The 22,735-nt window shown below is 35.0% G+C and overlaps 1 protein-coding gene across 1 annotated transcript; it reads right to left on the reverse strand.

Moving 5' to 3' along the window:
- Window positions 1-463: 463 nt before the first annotated feature.
- PRX52 (Peroxidase superfamily protein) lies at window positions 464-2,727 on the reverse strand. The gene is made up of 4 exons (XM_079015324.1): window positions 2,465-2,727; window positions 1,833-2,024; window positions 1,365-1,530; window positions 464-1,043 (listed from the first exon to the last, which is right to left on the reverse strand). Exons 1-4 carry the CDS (start codon window positions 2,675-2,677, stop codon window positions 649-651), a joined length of 966 nt encoding a protein of 321 aa, XP_078871450.1. The 5' UTR covers window positions 2,678-2,727; the 3' UTR covers window positions 464-648.
- Window positions 2,728-22,735: the final 20,008 nt, after the last annotated feature.

The raw sequence follows: 22,735 nt of genomic DNA on the forward strand, positions 1-22,735 counted from the left end.
CTTTATACACATCTATCAAAGCATAATAAGATATTTGTATTCAACATTCCCAGTTTTGAATCATTAGAAACAAATTATAAGATTTAAGTTGATTAAATTTATGGTAAGTTGATTTTATATGTGTTTTAACCGTTAGTTTTCTTAAAACAACTTATACCCGTTTTGATTATTATGATTTCCAATAATCAGGAAATCAGAATATGAATAAGTTGTAGTCAACTGAAAATCGACTAAAAATGCAATAATCATTTGATGCACGCCCAAATGCTGATTTATAATGTTTTATGTTTATAATCGATTTGGTAATTCTACATTTATTCTTGTTAAAAAAAAAAAAAATTTCTTATAAGTTTTCATTTCGTTTGCAAAACTAATTATTACCCTAAAAAGGTAAAATTATATGAGTCATAATCCATTTTATGAAAACAATTTTATCACAGACTTGAAGCTCATTCAAACACACTAAAAAAAAAGCATGTAAATATTACTTAAAAAACCGGAAAATACATATTTTTAGACAATCAAAAGTAGAATGATGAAGAAGACAGGAACAACACTTGAAACACTTTTACATATAACTCACACCATTTCTTTTCAAATCTCGAAATTAATCATAAAAAAAAAACACACCGAACTTGATTGAAATCGTTAATTGGTCCTCCTGCAGTTCTTCCTGATCTCTCCACTGGATCCAGTAAGCGGTTTATTATCACCCATCTTGATCATGGCGGCAGCAAAATCGGAGCTGAATAGACTGGGGTTGCTGCTGTATTGTCTGACGGTAGAATCCGCGGAGCCACCGTTGAAGAGCTGTTGATCAGAGTGGAGCAGACCCTTTTGGTTAATTAAGTTCTTGAAGTAGTCGTTGTTGAAGGACGTCGGAGACTGGATATCAAGTGGTGCCAAATTGTTGTCGCCGGAGCCGGTGGCTCTTGGGCAGTTGCTCCGCCTTGATGTGGCAAATGACGCATCCAAATTGTTGGTTTCGTTGTAAATCCGCGCTCGGAAATTGGTGCACCTTGCCTGCCCAATTGTGTGGGAACCTGTTTTCAGTTTCAAAGCGACGTCGTTAAAGTAGGTAAGAATTTCTGTTGGGTTGACTACATGGGTAGTTTTGGGTCAGCTTAAAATGTGTTGGGTTGATCCATCTAACAAAAAATATTTATGTTTTTCTTTATTTTATAAATAAATAGAAATTTAAGATACAAATAAAAATGATATAAGTTTTTAAAAAATTAATAGAATGTAGTTTACAGATAATATTTAGTCTGTTTTACTAATAGATATGACTTGATTAATTTAAAATAGCATTCTAATAGGCTAGTTAAGTATATAAGTCAAAAGAGAGAGACAACAAGGTTGACCTGAAAGAGCCACCATGTCCTTAGACGAAAGACCGGCGGCGTTAAAGGAAGAGATTAGCTGACTCAGGCTTGATGTGGGTGGAGGAATGCTGTTGTTGGCTGCAGCTTGGCTTGCGGTTCTTGAATCGCGTCTTCCCAATTTCACATTCCAACTAGGTCCTCCAAGCTTCAATTTCAAATTAAACACTAAATTAGTAATTCTATTATAGACATGATGTTTTAAGATGTTATGTTAAGGTGAGTAGAAGAAAAGAAGTAGATGGGAACTTATGCTACCACCATGTAAGGTCTTCATATGTCTTGTGTGGTAGAAATAAGTTAATTTATAAATTAACCTATAGTGATTTCATAGCTTATAAGTTAGTTTTTTTATAAGTTGCTTTGTGATTGCTTATAAGCTAAAAATTAACTTTTCAACTAGCGTCAAACATGGCCTAAGAATCATGTTGGGTGTAAAAGAGCGCTTACGATTGCAACAGAATCTCTAGCGGTAATAGCTAGTATATCGGCACAGGAGACCACACCAGGGCATGCTTTTTCGACAGCTGATTTTATATTGTCCACGACTTCGAAACCTCTAGCTGATCGAAAGTTAGGAGCCGCCCTCTTTTCGCCAGTAAATGAGGATGTATCGTCAAGAAGGATTGAACCGTCACATCCCTGAAACCCAAGTTCACAATAAAATATACTATATATTTTTTAATAATGATATTTAAACATCAAAGTAAAAGTAAACGTACATTTACAAAAAATTATAAGACAACAATATTGATTGCTACATGATTATGTGTCCCACTAGGTTGGACTTCACTTGGTCAATTTAACTAACAAATAAAAAGTGAAAGCCACCATGAACATATTGAATGATAGTTTTCTAGAAGAATAAAGATTCGAGATGTTGAATTTTATTATATGTTTATCCACGTATTTTAATATATAATAATAAACAATTGATATACTAACACCATTAGATCATTCTAATCAAGTACCGACCAACTCAACGAGGCAACATTGCAATAATGTCGATGATTAGCACTTTGCATAATTTGATGAGATTTTGAAACATGTAAAATTCATGGATATAAAGAATGAAAATTTACGTTCACAAAGCAATCATGGAAGTGTAGTCGTAGGAGAGAAGCACCCATTCGGGTTTCCTTTGAAATAGCAGATTGCACAGCGGATTTCACCGTTGGAAGAAGCTTCGGGCAAGATCGCGAGTAAAAAGTTGGTGAAAGTTGAGCAGAAACGACTCCAATAAGTAACATAACTAATACAGATTTCATAAGAATATCAAATGAAGAAAACCCCATTTTCAAGTGCAAAGTATTTGATATTGAGAAATGAGAAGTTTGTTAAATGTTATGAAGATTATGAATGAATGATGTGAGTTTATATAGAGTGATGGATGCATGGCATAATTGGGGCAGGTAACCTAATCGTCTAACCCTATGACTAGATTGCATGGGATTTCAACGTTGTTAAATAGTGAATGTAAAAAAGAAAAAGTTAAGGGATGTGATTTATAATATTAAAAAGTGGAAGGGTTTGATACTTTTATTTGTTCCACAAATCATAAGTAGAAACCGCGCATGGCCGCAATATTCTATGTATTTTCTATTCGTGTCCGTCTTTGGTTCTAACTTCGATTAAGATATGTTTTGCGGGGAGGGCGATATTTGCGGTTTTGTCAAAGATAGGGCCCCACACGAAAATATAAAACTAAATTTGTTAATCTAATGTTACGCTTTAGCAAAGGGTGTTATATTTTGACTAATCAGTAGATCCTTAATTAATTTATATTTACCTGATAGTCATACAATGTATTTTTTTTTTCTTTTTCTTTTTCTTTTTCGTTTTAACGGGTCATGTTGTTGAATTGGTATTATATACAAACTATTTTTATATGGCAAAAAATGCAACATCAACGTCCAGGTGAATTTTTATTTGATTTTTCTTTTAAAAATTGATCAATTAGGTTTTTAGGGGTAATCACAATAATACCTATTTTTTCAATACAATATTACCTTAGTTCCAAACGTGGAAGGCTTAGATTGGTCGGCTGCAACCAATGTTAGGTTGGGAGACTGCTTTCGTAAGAGACATCTGATAAAGAAAAATTAAAAATATAAATTAAAATAAATAGATATGAGTACAAATTTTGTAATCTTTCCATAAATTAGAGTTATCTTTGCATAAGCTCTATGCATAAAAAACATTAGTTTCTGATAAAAATATTAAGTGGTATATGATTGAATGAGGATACCGATAAACAAAAAGGAAAATTTACACATAGAAAGATCACATATGTCTGCATGTAAAATATGGATAATTGTGCAAGTAGTAGAAACATACATAAGAAATAAGTTAAAAGCAAATACTAGTACTGTTGAGGTATGAAGTCTTGTCATCATGCCATGGAACATTCAGAGCATTTGGAACTCAATGGAGCACTTGAGGTTCATGGAGCATGTGACAAAAGAATGGATCATTTGAGAAGGGAACGAATCATATAAAAGGGGGTTTGGAGCATCTAGAAGAGGTTTGGAGCACTTGGGAGTGATATGGAGCAACAAGGGAACCTTGTTGCGCCATCTGTTGACGGGTTGGGACAAGAAGGATGCGGTTGCATCAAGGACACTCCTTCTTGTGCCAAACTACTACCTCTTGCGCTATGGGGGTACCTCTATTGCGCTATGAAGTACTCCTGTTGCGCCATGGAGTATGTTGTTGCGCCAGGCATGTCCTTGCTGTGCCATGCATGTTGTTGTTGTGCTGCCAAGATGGTGATGTTGCTCCTACCTAGAAGTTCTTGTGCCATACTTGATGTCTGTTGCGCCATCCTTCCACATGTTGCACCATCATGGTGCAAGATAGGCCATTTTGGTTCCTTGATGAGCAATGGTATCCCTGATGAGCCAAGTACACTATAAAGTCCTCTATGATGCTCAAGATTGTTCAAGGATGCTTAGAAGTTGATATCGCTCAAGGATTACACCATGTTGTGCCACATTGATGTATGTTGGACCATTAGTGATCACGATGCTCCACATGTGCATCATGATGCTCCACTATGGTCAAGGTGGTCCATCATGTGTGCTGCTGATGCTCATGAGTTGTATGACATGGAAGAATGTTCCAGAGGATGCTGCATGGCAGGATATGATTGGTTGTCACATTTTATGGGCCTATAGACCAATGGGCTTGGCCCATTAGGGTTTTAAGTATGATCCGTCAAGTATAAATAAACACATATCTCCATCATTATATGTATGCAGAAATTTCAAGAGAGTAATCATTGTGAGGTTGAGAGCACTTCTTTGGAGCAGTTAGTAAGTAAAAGAGATTTTTTTTTGTTTTGAGAGCTCGAATAAGGTATAACATTTGTGTGATTGTAATTGTTATTGGAAGTTAATAAAATTATCTCTCTTTCGTTTGTCTATGGATGTAAGTCACCTTGACCGAACCATTTTAAATATTGTGTTCACTTGATTTACTTTTTCAAAAGTTTTATCTCCGCAAGGTCACCGATGTTTGTTTTGTTATTGTCTGAAGTGCTTAACTTGTTTTGTAGTCACCCAACAAGTACATATGTCAGAAAGTAAGTAGGGAAACTAGGGTAAGAAAGCAATGTTGATCCAATCTGATTTGAAACTCGTACAAAAAAAAAGACATTATTAAAAAAAAATTAGTAAAGGAGTTTTTTTTTTAATTGGCTATTATTATAAATTTATTCTTAGATCTTTTTTGTAATAGTATTAGTTTTTTTGGTTTTACCAAAAGGCTTATGCTTAGCAACGATAGCGCATGTTGCCCTCCCTCCTTGGGGTCGTGGGTTTAAGTCTCGTCTGAGACGTATGTGGAATTAAGGCTTCTACCCAGTGGTGATAGCACATGTTGTCCTCCTTCCTTAGGGTCGATGGTTTAAGTCTCGTTTGAGACATATGTGAAATTAAGAGTAGTTTAAGATTAGATTGAGTTTGTCGTTCAAAAATAAATAATTAGTTGTTCGTTTTATTTTTCTCTTTTCTTACTATCATATAAATATTTTCTAGGCAAAATATTATTATTTTAAATTTATAAAACAATGAGAAAAAAACAAATAAAGGAAACGAAAACATCTAATTATGAACTTGTGACCTTAAATTGTTTCCCAGCAACAAAGATAATGTTTCTTGAATCATTTTCTAGGCTCTAGCAATAAGGATTTCAGAACTTGTGATATTAAAGTTTCAAGTTATTTATAGGATGAAAAAAGAAAACTCATAAAATAAATTTTTTATTAGAAAACTAACATGAAATAAGTGAAGAACAATAACAAAAATATTACAATTTACATGAATCACAAACCAAATTAACATGAATAAAAAATCATAAATTAGAATCGGTGAGGCTATAACATGAATACAAGATCGATTTTTTGAAGGATGCATGAAATTATATATCATAAACGATGTATTAAGAAATATTGAAAATGAAAATCAAAAAACCGAATTTGAAATTAGAAATCAGAAGATTGCATAAAAAAATCATAATCGATTTATTATAAACCAATTTTTTGTAATTGTTGATAAATCATAATAGATTCATAGAGTCCTTTGATCGATGGTGGAGAGAGACCCAAAGAATCATTTAATCGATGGTGGTGAGAGACCCAACATGATAATTACTCTAGAACAATCAAAAGTCCATTAATCTTCTCTATTGATATTGATTTTGTTTTGGTTCATTTTTATTTCTTTATTCGCTTAATAGTAACTTTTTTTTTTCTATATTAACATAATAATATATGACCCTAAAAAATTTGGAGGCGATAAAATCACCACCCAAGTTACCCCATCTATTGGCCTCTAAGAAAGTGAAACTACCCCACAAGCTATAATAATGAAAATAAAGCTAGACCCTAAACTATATCGTTGCTATTCAGTTACCCGAATTTTAAGCTTTCATAGTTTCGTATGCTCAAGTAAAACATAGATTCAGTGACAAATCTAGAACCAAAATTAAAGTGATTCCTTATATTAATAAAACGGAAAAATGTTAGAAATATAGTTTAGTGGCACTTGGAAATCTGAGAATCATGATAATCACTTTCTAATCGAAGTATTTGGGTGGTACTCCCAAATCCTCAATTGGATAAGACTCAAATTAAATCAGAGAGAAAGAAAGAGAATGGGAGGATATGATTTCGTGAGTACTACCAGAAAAGAGACCAAAACGTGAATTTAGATCTTTGTCTGAAAACTGTCATATGACAGTTTAAAGCTGTCACAAAACCACCAAAACGGTCATAAAACAGGTCAACTGAATAAAAGTCACAAATGGCTTTGCCCCTTGGACCCCGCCAGGGGCTGCCGCCCCTTGGACCCCGCTCTCAGGGGCGCTGCCCTCGGACCCCTATTCGTTCAGGGGCTTCGCTCCTAAATGACAGTGTACTTTGATACTTGATCAAACTTAAACAAATGTGTGCTTCACACCTTCCTTACTTGTTTAATATTTATCAAGATCACTTTTGGTCAACAAAGTAATCTCATTACACTTAAATAACATTGATGATAACAAATCACCAACAAAAAAGTATGAAAATATAAGTCTTTTGGCAAAAATAAGATAGTTCATTATGTTTTTTTATATATAATTGTTGTATTAAAAAAGAAAAAATGTAGGTCCTAGGACCTACCTTAGCAATGGGTAGCTACGTCCTTGCATAGATTAATGGGGTTGGCTAAAAAAATCAATGCGATGATCAATTTTGCTGCTTGTCGGTTATGAAGTTTTTTAAAAAATCAAAATAAATAACCGATACAAAGAAAAAAAACAAATAATGTTTTAAACGAAGTATTTTTCTTTTAAAAGGGACTCCTAGAAAATGGTCCACCTTATGGTGAAGACACAAAAACTTCTTGTCACGCTTTGCAAATGATGTTGCATTAGCTTAGCCTAGCCATTCTTGAATCCCACATATTAAACTTTACATATTTGCAATTTTTTGCTTTTTTGCTTCAATTTCTTCGCGTTCTGTAACCGGTCTCCCTACATTTCTTCACCTTCCGCCTTGAGTTCTTTCTTCATCGTCTCACATATTCGAGCAATGATAACATACATATGTGTAAGCAAAACTATAAAGAATAAATAGAGGTAGTTTCAACTTGAAAGAATAAAAAACACCGAAACAAAAGAAATTACTAATGATCAAGAGAATTACTTAACAACAAAGTAAGCTAATAAATATAAAACTTAATTAACATGAACAATACCAATCAACCTAGATACAATTCAATCTTTACAAATTAACAATCTCAAGCTAAATAAAAATTTTACCCGTCCATATAGAGATGATTTTGTATGTAATGATTGGTCACAAACATTATTGATAAACACATCATCGAAAAGTAAGTATAAACATAATAGTTAATTATAACATATTATTGTTTAACGACAATTAAATAAAACTTAAAAAAAGCCTAAAATCAATTCAAGCTCAACTCGTTAAATCGGCTTGTTTGTTGTTTTGAGCTCACTTATGTATGCTTTTCACTCTCGGAAATTGAAACAGGAAAGCTGCCAAAAAAGTGGCGGAATGCTCTCGAAACCAATAGAGGAGAGTGGAATTTCATTTGTTGCGGGTGAAATTCATAAATATACGAAGGAACGACAAAGCGAAGGTGGCTCTCTCCTTCCCTACCGACGTTGGGTGCGAAAGCATGGGTCACGAACAAGATAGTAGTCCATGTCGTAAATGCTGAGTATTCTCCTTTGGTCTAGGCGGATCAAAAACAAGCTCCTTTCTCAAAGATCATATCGAATCCACCCGCGGATTTATAGTGGTGTTCGGTGTTGCACCATCAACATCTATTTTTTCTATACGCATTGAAAAAAATTTAATTTTTAGATTTTTTTAACATATTTTTCATGCACCGGCAATACCTAATATGAATTTTTGCGTCCGTTCCCTGATTGAATGTTTTTTTTTTTCGAAGTCACTGGAACTATGGTGAAATCTGTCTTTTTTGATCCTAGTGTCGTAAAATAGATAAATGCCACGTAAATTGTTCTTATTCCATCCCATCGGTCTTTGTAGCGTCGTTTATACGGTGAAATTTTATATATGTATGTATTGATATATGTATTTATGCATACATACATATGTATCTATCGTATGGAAGTCAAAACTTAGTTGTTGTAAGTCAAACTACAACTTTGTTAGAAAGTAGGTTATGTTTGGCGATGCTGTTTTCTTCGTTTATCTTTAAAAAAGTTTCATTAGGTGCATGTGAAGAGAATAAAGGTAATGGTTTGATGTTTTTTTACGTGGAAGAGAAAGTATTACATACTACTTTTAAATCACAATGAGTTGACTAGTTATTTATCGTTTTATTAACAAAGATCGTGGATTTTTTTAGAAAACGTTTTTAGAAAATAGCATTAGGTTTTCATTTTCCGTTTTTAACGAAAATTTTTAAAAATATGTTTAGTTGAAACGAGTTGAGTTTTCATTTTACATTTTATAATTTTAGAAAACTTTTGGAAAAATGTAAAAAATAACTTTTCTAATTTAAATATAATCAATCAAACATATTTTTAAAACTTTTATTTTCATTTGAAAATTTACATGTAAAACTGAAATTTTTTCCACAACCTAATATATTTTACTTTTCTTTTTGCTGTCCGGTCTTTGGTAGAAAATAAAACATTGATTTTTATTTTTATAAAATTTGGCAATTTAATAGTTAATCAAGTCATGTTTTGAGTTTACTATATAATGATATGATATGGTATGATATTATCTGATTATATGATATTTATGTAACATGATGAGTTGATATTTTTTATGACATGATGGTTAAGATGTATGTTGCTACGTGGTGTCTCAGATGTTTGTCTGGCTATCTCATCGTGAGCTTCTTCCAATGAACAGTCCAGGCAGCACGCTATACAAAGTTGACAAAGGTAGGTTAGAAAGTCATACCGAGGGTAGAACCCCGATACTGCTCTCCGGTGCTTAAGTTAGATGTCATATTTAGGGCATGGATATGGGTTAGATAGAATTGCAAAGAGTATGCTTCCGTTACTTGGATTGGGTGAAACCTTACTTTATTGTTAGTGCTCGGACCAGTTCGTGGTTTCTTATTCTGGGTCTTACGTTGGTCCTTAGGTCGTAATGGTAAGACTCTTTTTTAATAATAGGTTTTCATTTCCCGTATTTCATGGGGGTGCTTTATAGGTTGTGTATGGTAGTAGGGTGATTCTTGCTATACGTCCTCGATATCGTATTTGTGGCGGTGTTAACAGGCCGGGTCCGGTAGCTGACCTGGTATTATGGGGGTTGCCGTCTATACCCCATTAACCCCCTCCCCCAGCCTAATTGTTATAAAGTGTTGTCGGTTTATAATAATTGGGCTTAAATGTTCATTGCCCTTCCAACTTATCCAGAATAGTCAATATACGTTGTTTTTCCCATGTGCCTAAATCCTTGTGAAGGCCTATAGGCACCTGAGCGTTTTTGTAGCAGTTGGCTTTCCCGCTTCTCCTTTCATAAATGCTTATCACATATTTAACAGTTTTTTATTCTTCTTTCCTTTCTTTCTATTCTCTCTGTTCTTTCTACCTTTCGAATCCTCATTCGTGTTGGCAAGAGAATGTCTCGTTTGGTTATGCCCGTCTTTCACTCTTTCGTTACTCGCGAATGACTAGACCAAATTTTTGCAAATTGTTATCTTATTGATGAAGATGACATTGCCCTTCTTGGTCCTAATGCAATTATCAATCATCCACCGTCAGGTAAGGTTAGATTTTACCTTTATTACTTTGAAACCGGCCTTCATATGACTCCTTCTTCCCTTTTCATTTCCATCATCAAAGCATATAGGATCCATACTTGTCATTTGAAACCTAACTTGATTTCAAAAGTTATATGCTTTGAACTGCTCTATCATGCCTCACTTGTTGTTCCTACCGTCACTTTGTTCTAGTATTTTTTCCATATTTGTAACAATGGGTCCTGGTATTATTTTCGTTCAAGGGGATGAAGTTTCATTAAGGGTCTTCCCGATTCCATCAAAAATTGGAAAACCATATTTATTTGGTTGAATTCTTCTCGCTTCTCTTATCGAAACGAATTTCATCATCCTGGAACGATTGATTATCAAAAGCCTAAAAGGACTAGGGATTTGGTCCATAATATAGATAGGATTTCTCGTTTCAATGTTATGATGAAGAAATTCCCTAAAGTCATTTTGGGTCAAATTGTTATGAGTCTGTATTGGTTGCGTCTTGGCGTTGTTCCACTTTACTTGAGCATAGCCTATGTATTTTCCTTTATTTATGTTGTTGTTATGTGTTTCACTTGTTTATAATGACTCCTTGTTGCTTTTGTGTAGATGGAAGTGATGGGTTTTATACAAACAATCCTATGTGTGCATGCAACCCTAGATTCGAATCTATGTTTTCACTATTAGTCATACAACATTATGAACACAAAAAGAAACCTAGCATGCTTCTAGTATTTTTGAAAATCACATAGAAGAATAAAATACATACCTCTTGTTGTTATGTAGTAATAACAACTTGTTTCTTGAATCTATTTATCTTTGAAAGCAAGTACCACAAGTGTAGTACCTCTAATGGCTCACAAACACCAAAAGCAAATGGAAGAAGCAAGATATAGAGAGGGGAGAGGAGAAATTCAGCTCTAGGAACTCTAGGGATCAAGTGGCCGAATTTCCCAAGCCAAAGGGTCCTTTATATAGGTGTAGGAATTAGGGTTTCAGTCATTATCTTTATCTGGTTACTTAGCCACCAAGCAGCCCATAAGATAATTCTAGAATCCATATATGGACGAATTCTAAGGCCTTATCTTTAGAATTCATCCACCCTCTCATCTAGGGCTTCCTTGCCCAACTTTGTAACTATCACATAACTACAGTCCAATCCCCCTAGTTCAATTAACTTCTTTTGATCACAAAATTAATTCTTAATTAATTCTTGACCAATGTTAATTAAACAAATATGATTCTCTTTTAATATATTATTCTTATAATATATTAACAAACCATAATAACCTCTTTCTCTATTATTCCTCTAGTCAAGTTGCTTTGGTGAAGGCAACCCAAAAGGACCATGCACAACCGGGTCAAGTACTTACCAAATATGGTTACGGGCTTAGACACTAACCCAACAGTCTCCTATTTGGATAAGTCTAGTAACTATAAATGCAAGTGCAATCCGATTAGCAATCGTAGCTCTCAAAGACGTTGTCGAACTCTGATCTTATTAGTAACCTGTCCTTTAGATAAGGGATCGCATGATCCTCTGTTCTAGATATCGTGTGGACAATCACATGGAACATAGTCATACTCATTGCCCAACAATTTGTTTTTGTCGATCTCAGATTCGTTTGACATAGAACTTAATTGAACACATCAATTGAGTCCTAAACGGGCCCGACACATAAGTCAAATCAAATCATCGAGGAGCCCTAATATCGCTTTTATCCTCTTAGGATAAAAGGAACAGATAAACTTCGACTTATATGCATTTACTATTCACTAATCAAATCATACACAACAATGCGTTTTATGACATCAAGTTACTGATGCGTTTACGCATTATCAATGCACAACCAATTAGCAAACAATAAACCATATATCTAAGTTTTAAGACCATATGATATTTGTTGGATTAGTGTCTAAGTCCATAACTATTTTGGTATGTACTTGACCCGATGGTGCATGGTCCTTTTGGGTTGCCTTCACCAAAGCAACTTGATAGGATGAATTATGGAGAGAAAGGATTAATTATGATTTATTAATATATTATAGGAATAATATATTAAAGGAGAAATCATATTGTTTAATTAATATTAGTCAAGAATTAATTGGTAATTAGTTTTGTGACTAAAAGAGATTAATTAAACTTAAGGGACTAGAATTGTAATTATAAGATAATTGCAATTTGGGCCATGGATTGCCTTATATTAAGGAGTGGACGAATTCTATGGGGAAGCCCATAAGAAATCGTCCAAGGCCTTAAGGAAAGGAATCTATGGGTTGCTTAGGGCTTAAGCATCCAAATTAGGGTTTCCTTGTTAGATAACCCTAATAGCCTAACTATATATACATCCCTTATGACCCAAAAACGTGGCTAAGCATCCTTCTAGGGTTTCACACGTTTTTGGGCAGCCTCCATCCTCTCTCCTCGTCATCCTCTTGCTCTTGGTGTTTGTGAACCATTAGAGGAGTGACTTTTGTGACTCTAAGCTTTCTAAAGTCAATATAAGAAGGATTTGGGATTGTTATTGCTACATAACAATCAAGGTACGATCTAAACCCTTATTATATGTTATATTGATTATCATATGCTAGATCTAGGGTTTATAGTCTTGGATAACTTGCATGTACAATAGAGAAACCTAGATCCAAGCATTAGGGTTTGTGTGAGCACATAGGATGTTCTTATGACCAAAACTCATCAGTGATATCAGAGCCTAGATTGGTTTCTATTGTATTGATGCATTGTATGTTGAAAAAATTCATTTTTTGTGATTCTGCTTGCTGAACTCGCCGAGTCTATAGATGAACTCGTTGAGTTCATGATAACTCGACGAGTCCATGCCTGACTCGACGAGTCGGCTGGTCAGTAAGAGGGAAAACCGGGATTTCTTGCTGTTTTTGCTTGAGGATACTTGCCTTATCATATTAGATCAATATAAATCCGATTTTTTGATATATATGAGTATATTCTTGATCTAATTGAAGATATTTATCAATTAATAAAATATTTGTTTCCTTATGTGATAATTGATTAATTATTTTGATTAAATTGATAAATTGTTTTGCAAGAAATCATTAAATAAATCAAATATGGATAATTATGTGGTTAATTGTTAATTTAGATTATTTGTTATTTGATCCTTGTGTTATGAAAAGTTTCACATTTTCCCCTTTAGGTTTTATAGTTTAAATTTGACCTCAAAAGTTTTGTTGTTTTGAAATTTAAATAGTTGAAACCCTAATGTTTTGAAAAAGGTTTCAAAACTTGCCCTCAAGTTTTGGAATTTAAATTTTGATGTATATTTAAATTCTAAAACCTAATGTTTTGAAATGTTTCAAAACTTGCCCTCATGTTTTGGAATTTAAAAGTTGATTAAAAGTTTAATTAGGAATGTTAAATTCTAAAACCCTAGTATTGTTTTGAAAAAGTTCAAATCACACCCTTATGATTTTATTAATTAATTAAGGTGTATAATTAAAAGAGGCTTAATAAATCCATAAAGTTTTGGTTTACAACTTAATTGAATTAAAAGTATAATTGTTAAATTTGACCACCTAATATTTTAAAAGTGTAAAATACACCCTATACTATATATAACATTAAAAGTCTAACATTATATATATGTATGAGTAAAAGTCAATCTTACCGTTAGTAGGCCTCATTCACGAAGCTGGTCTATAAGGGGTGTTTAAGGAAATTGCCTATAAAATGGCGATTGAATGGGTATCCACTCTTACCCACCGCACTCTTGACTAGTGGAGGGTCGTTATCCGAACGGGTAGGATAGGACGAAACCTTCCATTATAAGTATATTGAAGTACAAAAGTAGCTAAATGTTTTCAAATTCCCAGTCTTAGTTACTTAGGCAAAGTGAATTGATGCAATTCCATAAAATTACACTTTGTGCCCTTGCGAAGATGTTAGTGGAGCGTGTGTGGTTTACCGGCACACTAAATGGTTCTAAGAAAAGGTAGCAAAGGGTGACTCAATGTTTGTCATAGTTCGTTGGAGCGTACGTGGTTTACCGGCACATCGAATAGGTGACTGTAACATGTGGGGGCACCATGTAGTTTGCATGGTTATTCACACCCGCTTTGTGATCCTCAGCATCCCAGTCACAAACTAAAGGGGCATATCGAGATTTAAACATGCCATTGAAATGTTCAATGAATCTCAAAGGATCTAGGAGTTTTCATAGATTTAAAACTTAAATTTCTTTTTTCGTTTTTCATGGTGGAAATTAGTGAATCGTCATTCACTTACCTTCAAATGTTCTGCAATTTGGGTTACGGCATCCATCTCTCGAGTTGTAGAATATTGTGTTGGGTCCTAGCCTTAATATCTCATTTGGGTGATTTATTAAGGACTCAATCAATCAACTAACTTGAATTTGTTTTATCCCGTTTTGTAGATGTCAAAGTTCGATAACTATGGTCTTCCCAAATCCCGTGGAACAAGCATTCCACATGAAGATGATATTCCACGATTCGATCGAGGAACAAGAAATCATGCTTCACTTCCTCCACCTCCTCCAATTATTCTCCCTAACCCACAAGTTCAAAGGCTTGAAAAGTTCAAGATCACTCAAGCCCTTTTGGCAAGTAAACATAAACAAGGAAAGTCGGTGTGTACACACGTCCTAGGGATGAAGTCACACATTGATAGGTTAAGAATGTTGGGATCCGTTGTCTATGGGGAGATGGCTGTTGATTGGGTTCTTCAGTCACTTCCTAACTCGTATAGGGAGTTCGTAAGAGAGTAATATATGATGAACCACGACGTGACCCTTATAGATCTCACCTATATGCTTATTGTTGCTGAATCAGCAATGGTTTGGCGCAATAGAAAAGCAAAGTTGATTGGTGAATCTGCCTTCAATACCTCTATGAATATAGACAATGGCAACGAAAGACATGCTATGATCGAAAAGTTTGATCATAAGAGAAAGGCAATGTCTGAAGTAGTTCCATGTCATGTACCAAAAGAGTCAATTTGCTTTTATTGCCAAGAGAAAAGGCATTAGAGACGAAGTTGCCCCATTTACCTAAGAGATCTAAGAGATGGGAGAGTCGAAACGTATGGCTCTAATATAGGTAAAATCCATTAACTAACTCTTTTAAGCTTCTATTCTAGATTCTTAATACATAATGTGATAAGATTACAATTGATGTTTTGTAGGATCGAAGAAAAGAAAGGAAGATTAAGGGAAGAAGTGAGCAGAATCTAACCGTGAAGGAATGGATTTCGATCGCATTTCTCGAAGATTAGATTCTTGAGCTACTACTTAGAGTTAGAATTAGATTGCTAAGAAATATGTATTAGCATAGTTTTTCAATGAATTGCATTGTAAGGACAATTTTTTTTCCGCTGCTCATATAAATAAAATAAATTTTGGTTTGACTTATTTATTTATTTGTTTATTTCCTTGCAATGAAATCGCTATGAAAATTGATGTTTGCATATTTCTACAACAAGTGGATATGATTCTTGTTTATGATGTTTATGGAAAGTCGAGAATTTACCAAATAGGGAGAGTTTCTCATCGCCCAAGTTTCAATTGGACAGAAACTTGGAATCATGCAACTTGGTTGCACGATGAATAAGAAATTTCATATTTGGAAATTAGACTAATTCATTGACAAAGTGTCAAGTAAAGGACTAGGAGATTGAATACACAAAGTTGCGTGTTGATCAAGTCCACCATAAGAATAACAAAGATATTCGTCATGATTTACTAAAGGTTTAGTGAATATGATTATACTTATAAGATTAAGTGTACTTGTGAATTGATTAAAAAGGTTTAAATCAATAGCAAAACGAATAAGAAGAATCAAGTAGGCAGAAAGATAAAAGTTTCTTCATTCTAAGAAGAAGGGAGAGTAGCTTTTATGCTTTATGATAGGTCTTAATAATTAAGAACCATATCTCAATTGATCCTCTAAGTGAGTCTTAGCACAATTGTATATTTAAGAAGAGGAATCAAGGATTGAAGAAATGGTTAAATCAAGAAGTCAATCATACTTCATTCCAAAACAAGTCTTAGAGTTAAGATTGTGACAATGAGTGAAAAGTATTAAGAAGGTTTATAACATTCATCAAATGTGGAAAGTTGTGATGTCTTGAATAAGACAAAGACCAACTAGAACCAATTTATGAAGTGTTTTTGATAAAAGCTACACTAACTCTTGAATATTTGTTTGTTAAGAAATGGTTATTAACAAGAGAATCGTATATGTCAAGGAGTCAGTGGGAGTCTTAATGGTCTTGAAAAGTTTCAAGAACAAATCAAAATAAACCTTATCGATCATCATTAGCACACGAGTTGAGGTTTACAACCTATCGTGTTGACATTATTTTGTTTATGTGCTGTTCCAATTGAGTTAATTATGCATGAGAGTTCTATGAGTTCTCATTTTGAACGCATAAAAGGCAAGGCACCTTAATCACTGAAAGGTAAATTGATAGGAAAGGGTGAGCTGCTTAACTACTTGGAAGACATGGTGGGCAGCTGTGCTACCATAAGGCAATAAATCGAGATTAAGAAAGTTCGATCCATATGAGTTTGAATTTGTCGTAAACTTTGGTTTTGAGAAATTCACATGGATAGGAACAAATACACCATTTAAATCTAAGTGTCATAAGATTTCCTCCTTCATGAAATTGATTGTGAGGAAATGCTTTCACTAAGAAAGATTTTAAGAAGATAGTGATTGTAAAATTGCATTCTCAAATTCAATTATGGTTACGGTATCCATTTCCATGATTTGAATTGTGAGGTCTGGCAATTAGTCTTAATTGTTTAGACACACACATAAACTATATAAGGATAAGGTGTATAAGTTCAAGAAGCCTTGATAAAAGATGATCAAAGCACTAAGTATTGGAAACATGAACTTAAGAAATTCAATAAGTATCGATTTTCTAGAAGTTAAGCTGGTTTCTGAATACATGTCAAAGCTAGTGGGAGCATAAGTGTTATGTTTATAATAATCATCATGATAGTGGGAGCATAAATGTTATGATTGTATGATTATTAAGGCACGTATTGCAAGTTGGCAATATTAATTATAGAAAACAAGAGTTATACCTTGCAAAGTCGTAAGGGTTGTAAAGTTGTTTTGTTATAATTAAGGGAGAGAATATTATGCTTCATTTCAAATCTAATGGCTTAGGTTGTGGAATGTTAATAAATTTAGTCAAAGGTACATAGTATGTTCTTAAAATTTCGATTATGATTACGACATTCCTCTTCACAATTCGAATTTTGAGAACATAGCAAATAAAATAAAATATTATGGCAGAAGATTGATAAAGTATCAAATCTTTATGTAAGACATTATGCATCGTGTCCCATACGCTTCGGGTATAGGATCAATTGCAAATGCTATAATATTTTACCATTCTAAATTTTTCCAAATGTCTAGCGCATTTAGAGGGAAAAGGGACAAGAATCGGTTTTGGCTAAAATAAACAACTTTCAAAGGACAATCCAAAGTTCGCCGAGGATTGGTCGCTTATGAGTAGTTGGAAGTATAGTATTGGAAAATATGGAAATGTTTCCATATTGGATGGACCATATCGACATCATTATGAATAGATAAGATTCTATCAAGAATGAGTTGTCATATGGAAAATATGGAAACGTGTCCATATTGGGAATTGAATATTGAAAACCTATGACTAGATTAGAAACTTTTATGCAAAAGGATGTTCAAAGGAATGTAATTTGAGTGAGAGACATCATATCTAAGGAATTGTATTGTAACAATTTCTGATAGAGGACTTTGTAATATAATTGGCAATAGTCTTTGTGACTTTGGTGCAGTGATATTACTAAAGGATCATTGCATAAAATGTTAGAATCTAACATATTCTATAAGTGGCAAGAATTTGATATTCTTTCACTTATGAAAAAGGATTTGGAGTTGTAAAATGAGTATGATTGGAAATGTGTTCAATGTGATCTATTTCACAAAGTAAGAACCATAGGTAAACATTGTGTGCATGTTAGGAGCATGGGACAAGTGTTGTAATTCAAGTAAGAAGTTGATTAATCGAAACGAAAAATAATGAGTAATCGATATGGTGATAAATAAAAGGTGTTTTATTTATGCTCAAAGGGTTGAGGCCATATGGGATTAGTATTATTCTTGTGTTTCACTTTGCATGTTTTGACTTCCTGAATAATTTAATTGGTTAAGAACAGTCAAATTATTCGAATGGGCCACAGTCGTTCATATGTTGGAAGTAGGTATGAATGAAGACTATCATGAATTGGTGTGTGGAATGTCTAAAAGAATATTAGACATAAACAAATGTTTGCTGCAACGTTCATGAGTGCTTATGAATATGAATTTGAGCATTGGATTAAACCCACGCTCACTTGGATCACTCCATGGATTGTATCACGAGTGATTGGTGAGACGATAACATCTTATATTCTTGAAACCGAGATGTGTGAGTTGTATCTTGCAAATCAGTTGCACATTGATAATATGTAAATGCACTAGTAACTTGGTGTCACAAAACATATTGTTGTGTGTGATTCGGTGAGTGAGTGCAAGCGAGCATTGAATCAAAGTTTATCCGTTCCTTTTATCCAAAGTAGGATAAAAGCGATATCTTTGGGCCCCTCGATGATTCGGTGATGACAAACGTAAATGCTCGGCCTGGCTAGGGTTAATTTGATTTGTTCAATTAGACAGTCGTCATAAATCGGAATTCGAGAAATAGTTCAAAGAAGAATGATTAGAAATCATGTCTTACGATATCTAGAATGGAGGAATATATGATCCCTTATCTAAAGGACACGCGTATCTGATAGGATCAGAGTTGACAGCGGCTTTGGAAAGCTACGATTGCAGATCGGGATCAGAAGTCCTACGCATAATAGTTATTAGACTTATCCAAGTGGGAGACTGTTGGATTAGTGTCTAAGTCCATAACTATTTTGGTATGTACTTGACCCGGTGGTGCATGGTCCTTTTGGGTTGCCTTCACCAAAGCAACTTGATAGGATGAATTATGGAGAGAAAGGATTAAATATGATTTATTAATATATTATGGGAATACTATATTAAAGGAGAAATCATATTGTTTAATTAATATTAGTTAAGAATTAATTGGTAATTAGTTTTGTGACTAAAAGAGATTAATTAAACTTAAGGGACTAGAATTGTAATTATAAGATAATTGCAATTTGGGCCATGGATTGCCTTATATTAAGGAGTGGACGAATTCTATGGGGAAGCCCATAAGAAATCTTCCAAGGCCTTAAGGAAAGGAATCTATGGGTTGCTTAGGGCTTAAGCATCCAAATTAGGGTTTCCTTGTTAGATAACCCTAATAGCCTAACTATATATACATCCCTTATGACCCAAAAACGTGGCTAAGCATCCTTCTAGGGTTTCACACGTTTTTGGGCAACCTCCATCCTCTCTCCTCTTCATCCTCTTGCTCTTGGTGTTTGTGAACCATTAGAGGAGTGACATTTGTGACTCTAAGCTTTCTAAAGTCAATACAAGAAGGATTTGGGATTGTTATTGCTACATAACAATCAAGGTATGATCTAAACCCTTATTATATGTTATATTGGTTATCATATACTAGATCTAGGGTTTATAGTCTTGGATAACTTGCATGTACAATAGAGAAACCTAGATCCAAGCATTAGGGTTTGTATGAGCACATAGGATGTTCTTATGACCAAAACCCATCAATATTATCGTCTTGCGATCACTCGTGATAAATTCCATGAAGCGATCACTCGTGATAAATTCCATGAAGTAATTCTAGCAAGCATGAGTTTATTCCAATGCTCAAATCTTATTCGTTTGAACACATCAATTGAGTCATGAACGGGTCCGACACATAAGTCAAATCCAATCATCGAGGAGCCCTGATATCGCTTTTATCCTTTTAGGATAAAAGGAACAGATAAACTTCGACTTATATGCATTTACTATTCACTAATCAAATCATACACAACAATGCGTTTTATGACATCAAGTTACTGATGCGTTTACGCATTATCAATGCACAACCAATTAGCAAACAATAAACCATATATCTAGGTTTTAAGACCATAAGATATTATCGTCTTACGATCACTCGTGATAAATTCCATGAAGCGGTCACTCGTGATAAATTCCATTAAGTGATTCTAGCAAGCATGGGTTTATTCCAATGCTCAAATCTTATTCGTAAGCACTCATGAACGTTGTAGCAAACTATTGCTATGTCTAATACACTTTAAACAATCTACACACCAATTCATGACAGTCTTCATTCATACCTACTTCCAATATATGAATGACTGTGGACTGTTCGAATAATTTATTATTCAGGAATTCAAAACATGCAAAATGAAACAATAGGTAAACAATTAACATACGACAGTAACTTTACTAATAAATAATACTCATTTATTTAATCATCGAATGTCAATTACATTTATCTATTACACGTTTCTAAACAATCTAATCTAAACTAATATCTTCCTTCAGCCCAATGCTCCTAGTGTGCTGCAAGTGCTTAACCCTACTCAGTCCCTTCGTAAGCGGATATGCTGGGTTATCCTCCGACGATACCCTCTTCACTACGATGAGTCCTTCTTCTACTCGATAAAGTGATATTTTTTGTCGATATGTCGAGATCTACCATGATCCCTCGGTTCCTTGGTCAAGGCAATCGCTCCTTCGTTATCACAGAAAATTTCTATGGGCTCCTATATGGTTGGCACAACTCCAAGGTCTCCAATAAAATTCTTCAGCCATATTGCCTCTTTTGACGCTTTGCTCGTTGCAATGTACTCTGATTCACACGTTGAATCAGCTACGGTCTCTTGCTTGGAACTTTTCCAAGTCACTGCTCCTCCGTTAAGGGTAAAGACCCAACCCAACTGCAAACGGTAGTTTCCCCTATTGGTATGAAAACTGGCGTCACTGTACCCTCGCACCTTTAATTCATCACTCCCACTGAGGACTAGAAACCATTCCTTGGTCCTCCGAAGGTACTTAAGAATATTGTTGACTGCGGTCCAATGTGCTTTGCCAGGGTTCCCTTGATATCAGCTGACCATGCTCAAAGCGAAGGCCACATCAAGGCGAGTACAAGTCATAGCATACATGATCGAGCCAACTGTGGAATCATAGGGTACTCGGCTCATCTTTGCTATCTCGACTTCGGTACTCGGACTTTGAGTCTTACTCAATTTGGCATTACTTTGGATTGGTAACTCCCCTTTCTTGGAATTCTCCATACTAAAACGTTTTAGTACCGTGTGCAAGTAAGTATTCTGACTAAGTCCTATTAGTCTTTTACTCCTATTTCTCACTATCCTTATTCCCAAGATATAGGCAGCCTCTCCGAGGTCCTTCATAGCGAAGCACTTCCCAAGTCAGGACTTTACTTCCTGCAGCGTCGGGATGTCGTTTCCTATGAGCAGTATGTCATCGACATATAATACAAGGAAGCTTACTATACTCCAACTGGCTTTGACATATACGCATGATTCATCCTCGCTTTGCAGAAAACCAAACTCTTTGACTTTCTCATCGAAAACAAAGATTCCATCTGCGAGACGCTTGCTTAAGTCCATAAATGGACTTCTCAAGATTACACACTCTATTGGGATTGTCCGCATTGACAAAATCCTCTGCCTGAGCCATGTAAACATCCTCAACCAACTTCTCATTAAGGAAAGCGGTTTTGACATCCATTTGCCATATTTCATAATCATGAAATGCAACAATGGCCAGCATCACCCTAATAGACTTTATCTTCGCAACTGGTGAGAAGGTCTCATCATAGTCAACTCTAGGAGTTTGAGTAAAGCCCTTCGCAACCAATCACACCTTATAAGTGTGCACATTCCCATCCATGCCGGTCTTCTTCTTGAAGATCCATTTGCACCCGACCGTCTTACGACCTGGTGCATGATCAACCAAGCTCCAAACTTGGTTATCGTACATGGACTGAATCTCGCTGTCCATCTCCTCTTTCCACTTTGCAGACTCCGGGCCTGCCATGGCTTCCTTATAGCTGTTAGGTTCATCCAAATTTATTAGTGTACTATCACTAATATACATATCACCCTCGCTCGTTATATGAAAATCATACAACACAGGTGGAACACTAACTCTACTGGAACGTCTAAGAGGTAATGATTCGTCAATCGGTTCAACCGGAGTTTCCTCTTCGGGTTGAGCGCTAGCGTTAGAGGTTCCTTCATCGCTCGACTCTTGAAGCTCTTTAAGATCGATTTGCCTCCCGCTGTCCCCTTGGCTTATGAGTTCTCTCTCTCTCTCTCTCTCTCTCTCTCGGAAAACCCCTCTCCTCGCAACAAAGACAACATTGTCACTCGGTCTATAGAAGAGATATCCAAAGGACTTCTGCAGGTAGCCGATGAAAATACACCGCTCACTACGAGGCTCGAGCTTGTCGTGAGTCTCTCGTCTTACGAAAGCCTCGCAACCCCAAACCTTGATATGTGCTAACGAGGGAGCCTTCCCTGTCCACATCTCGTGAGGTGTTTTGGCAACCTTCTTCGTAGGGACTAAGTTAAGAATATGGGCGGCAGTCTCTAAGGCATACCCCCA

Source organism: Lactuca serriola, chromosome 8, assembly GCF_051521515.1.
Source record: "Lactuca serriola cultivar US96UC23 chromosome 8, Lser_US96UC23_V15, whole genome shotgun sequence".
Lineage (NCBI taxonomy): Eukaryota > Viridiplantae > Streptophyta > Magnoliopsida > Asterales > Asteraceae > Lactuca > Lactuca serriola.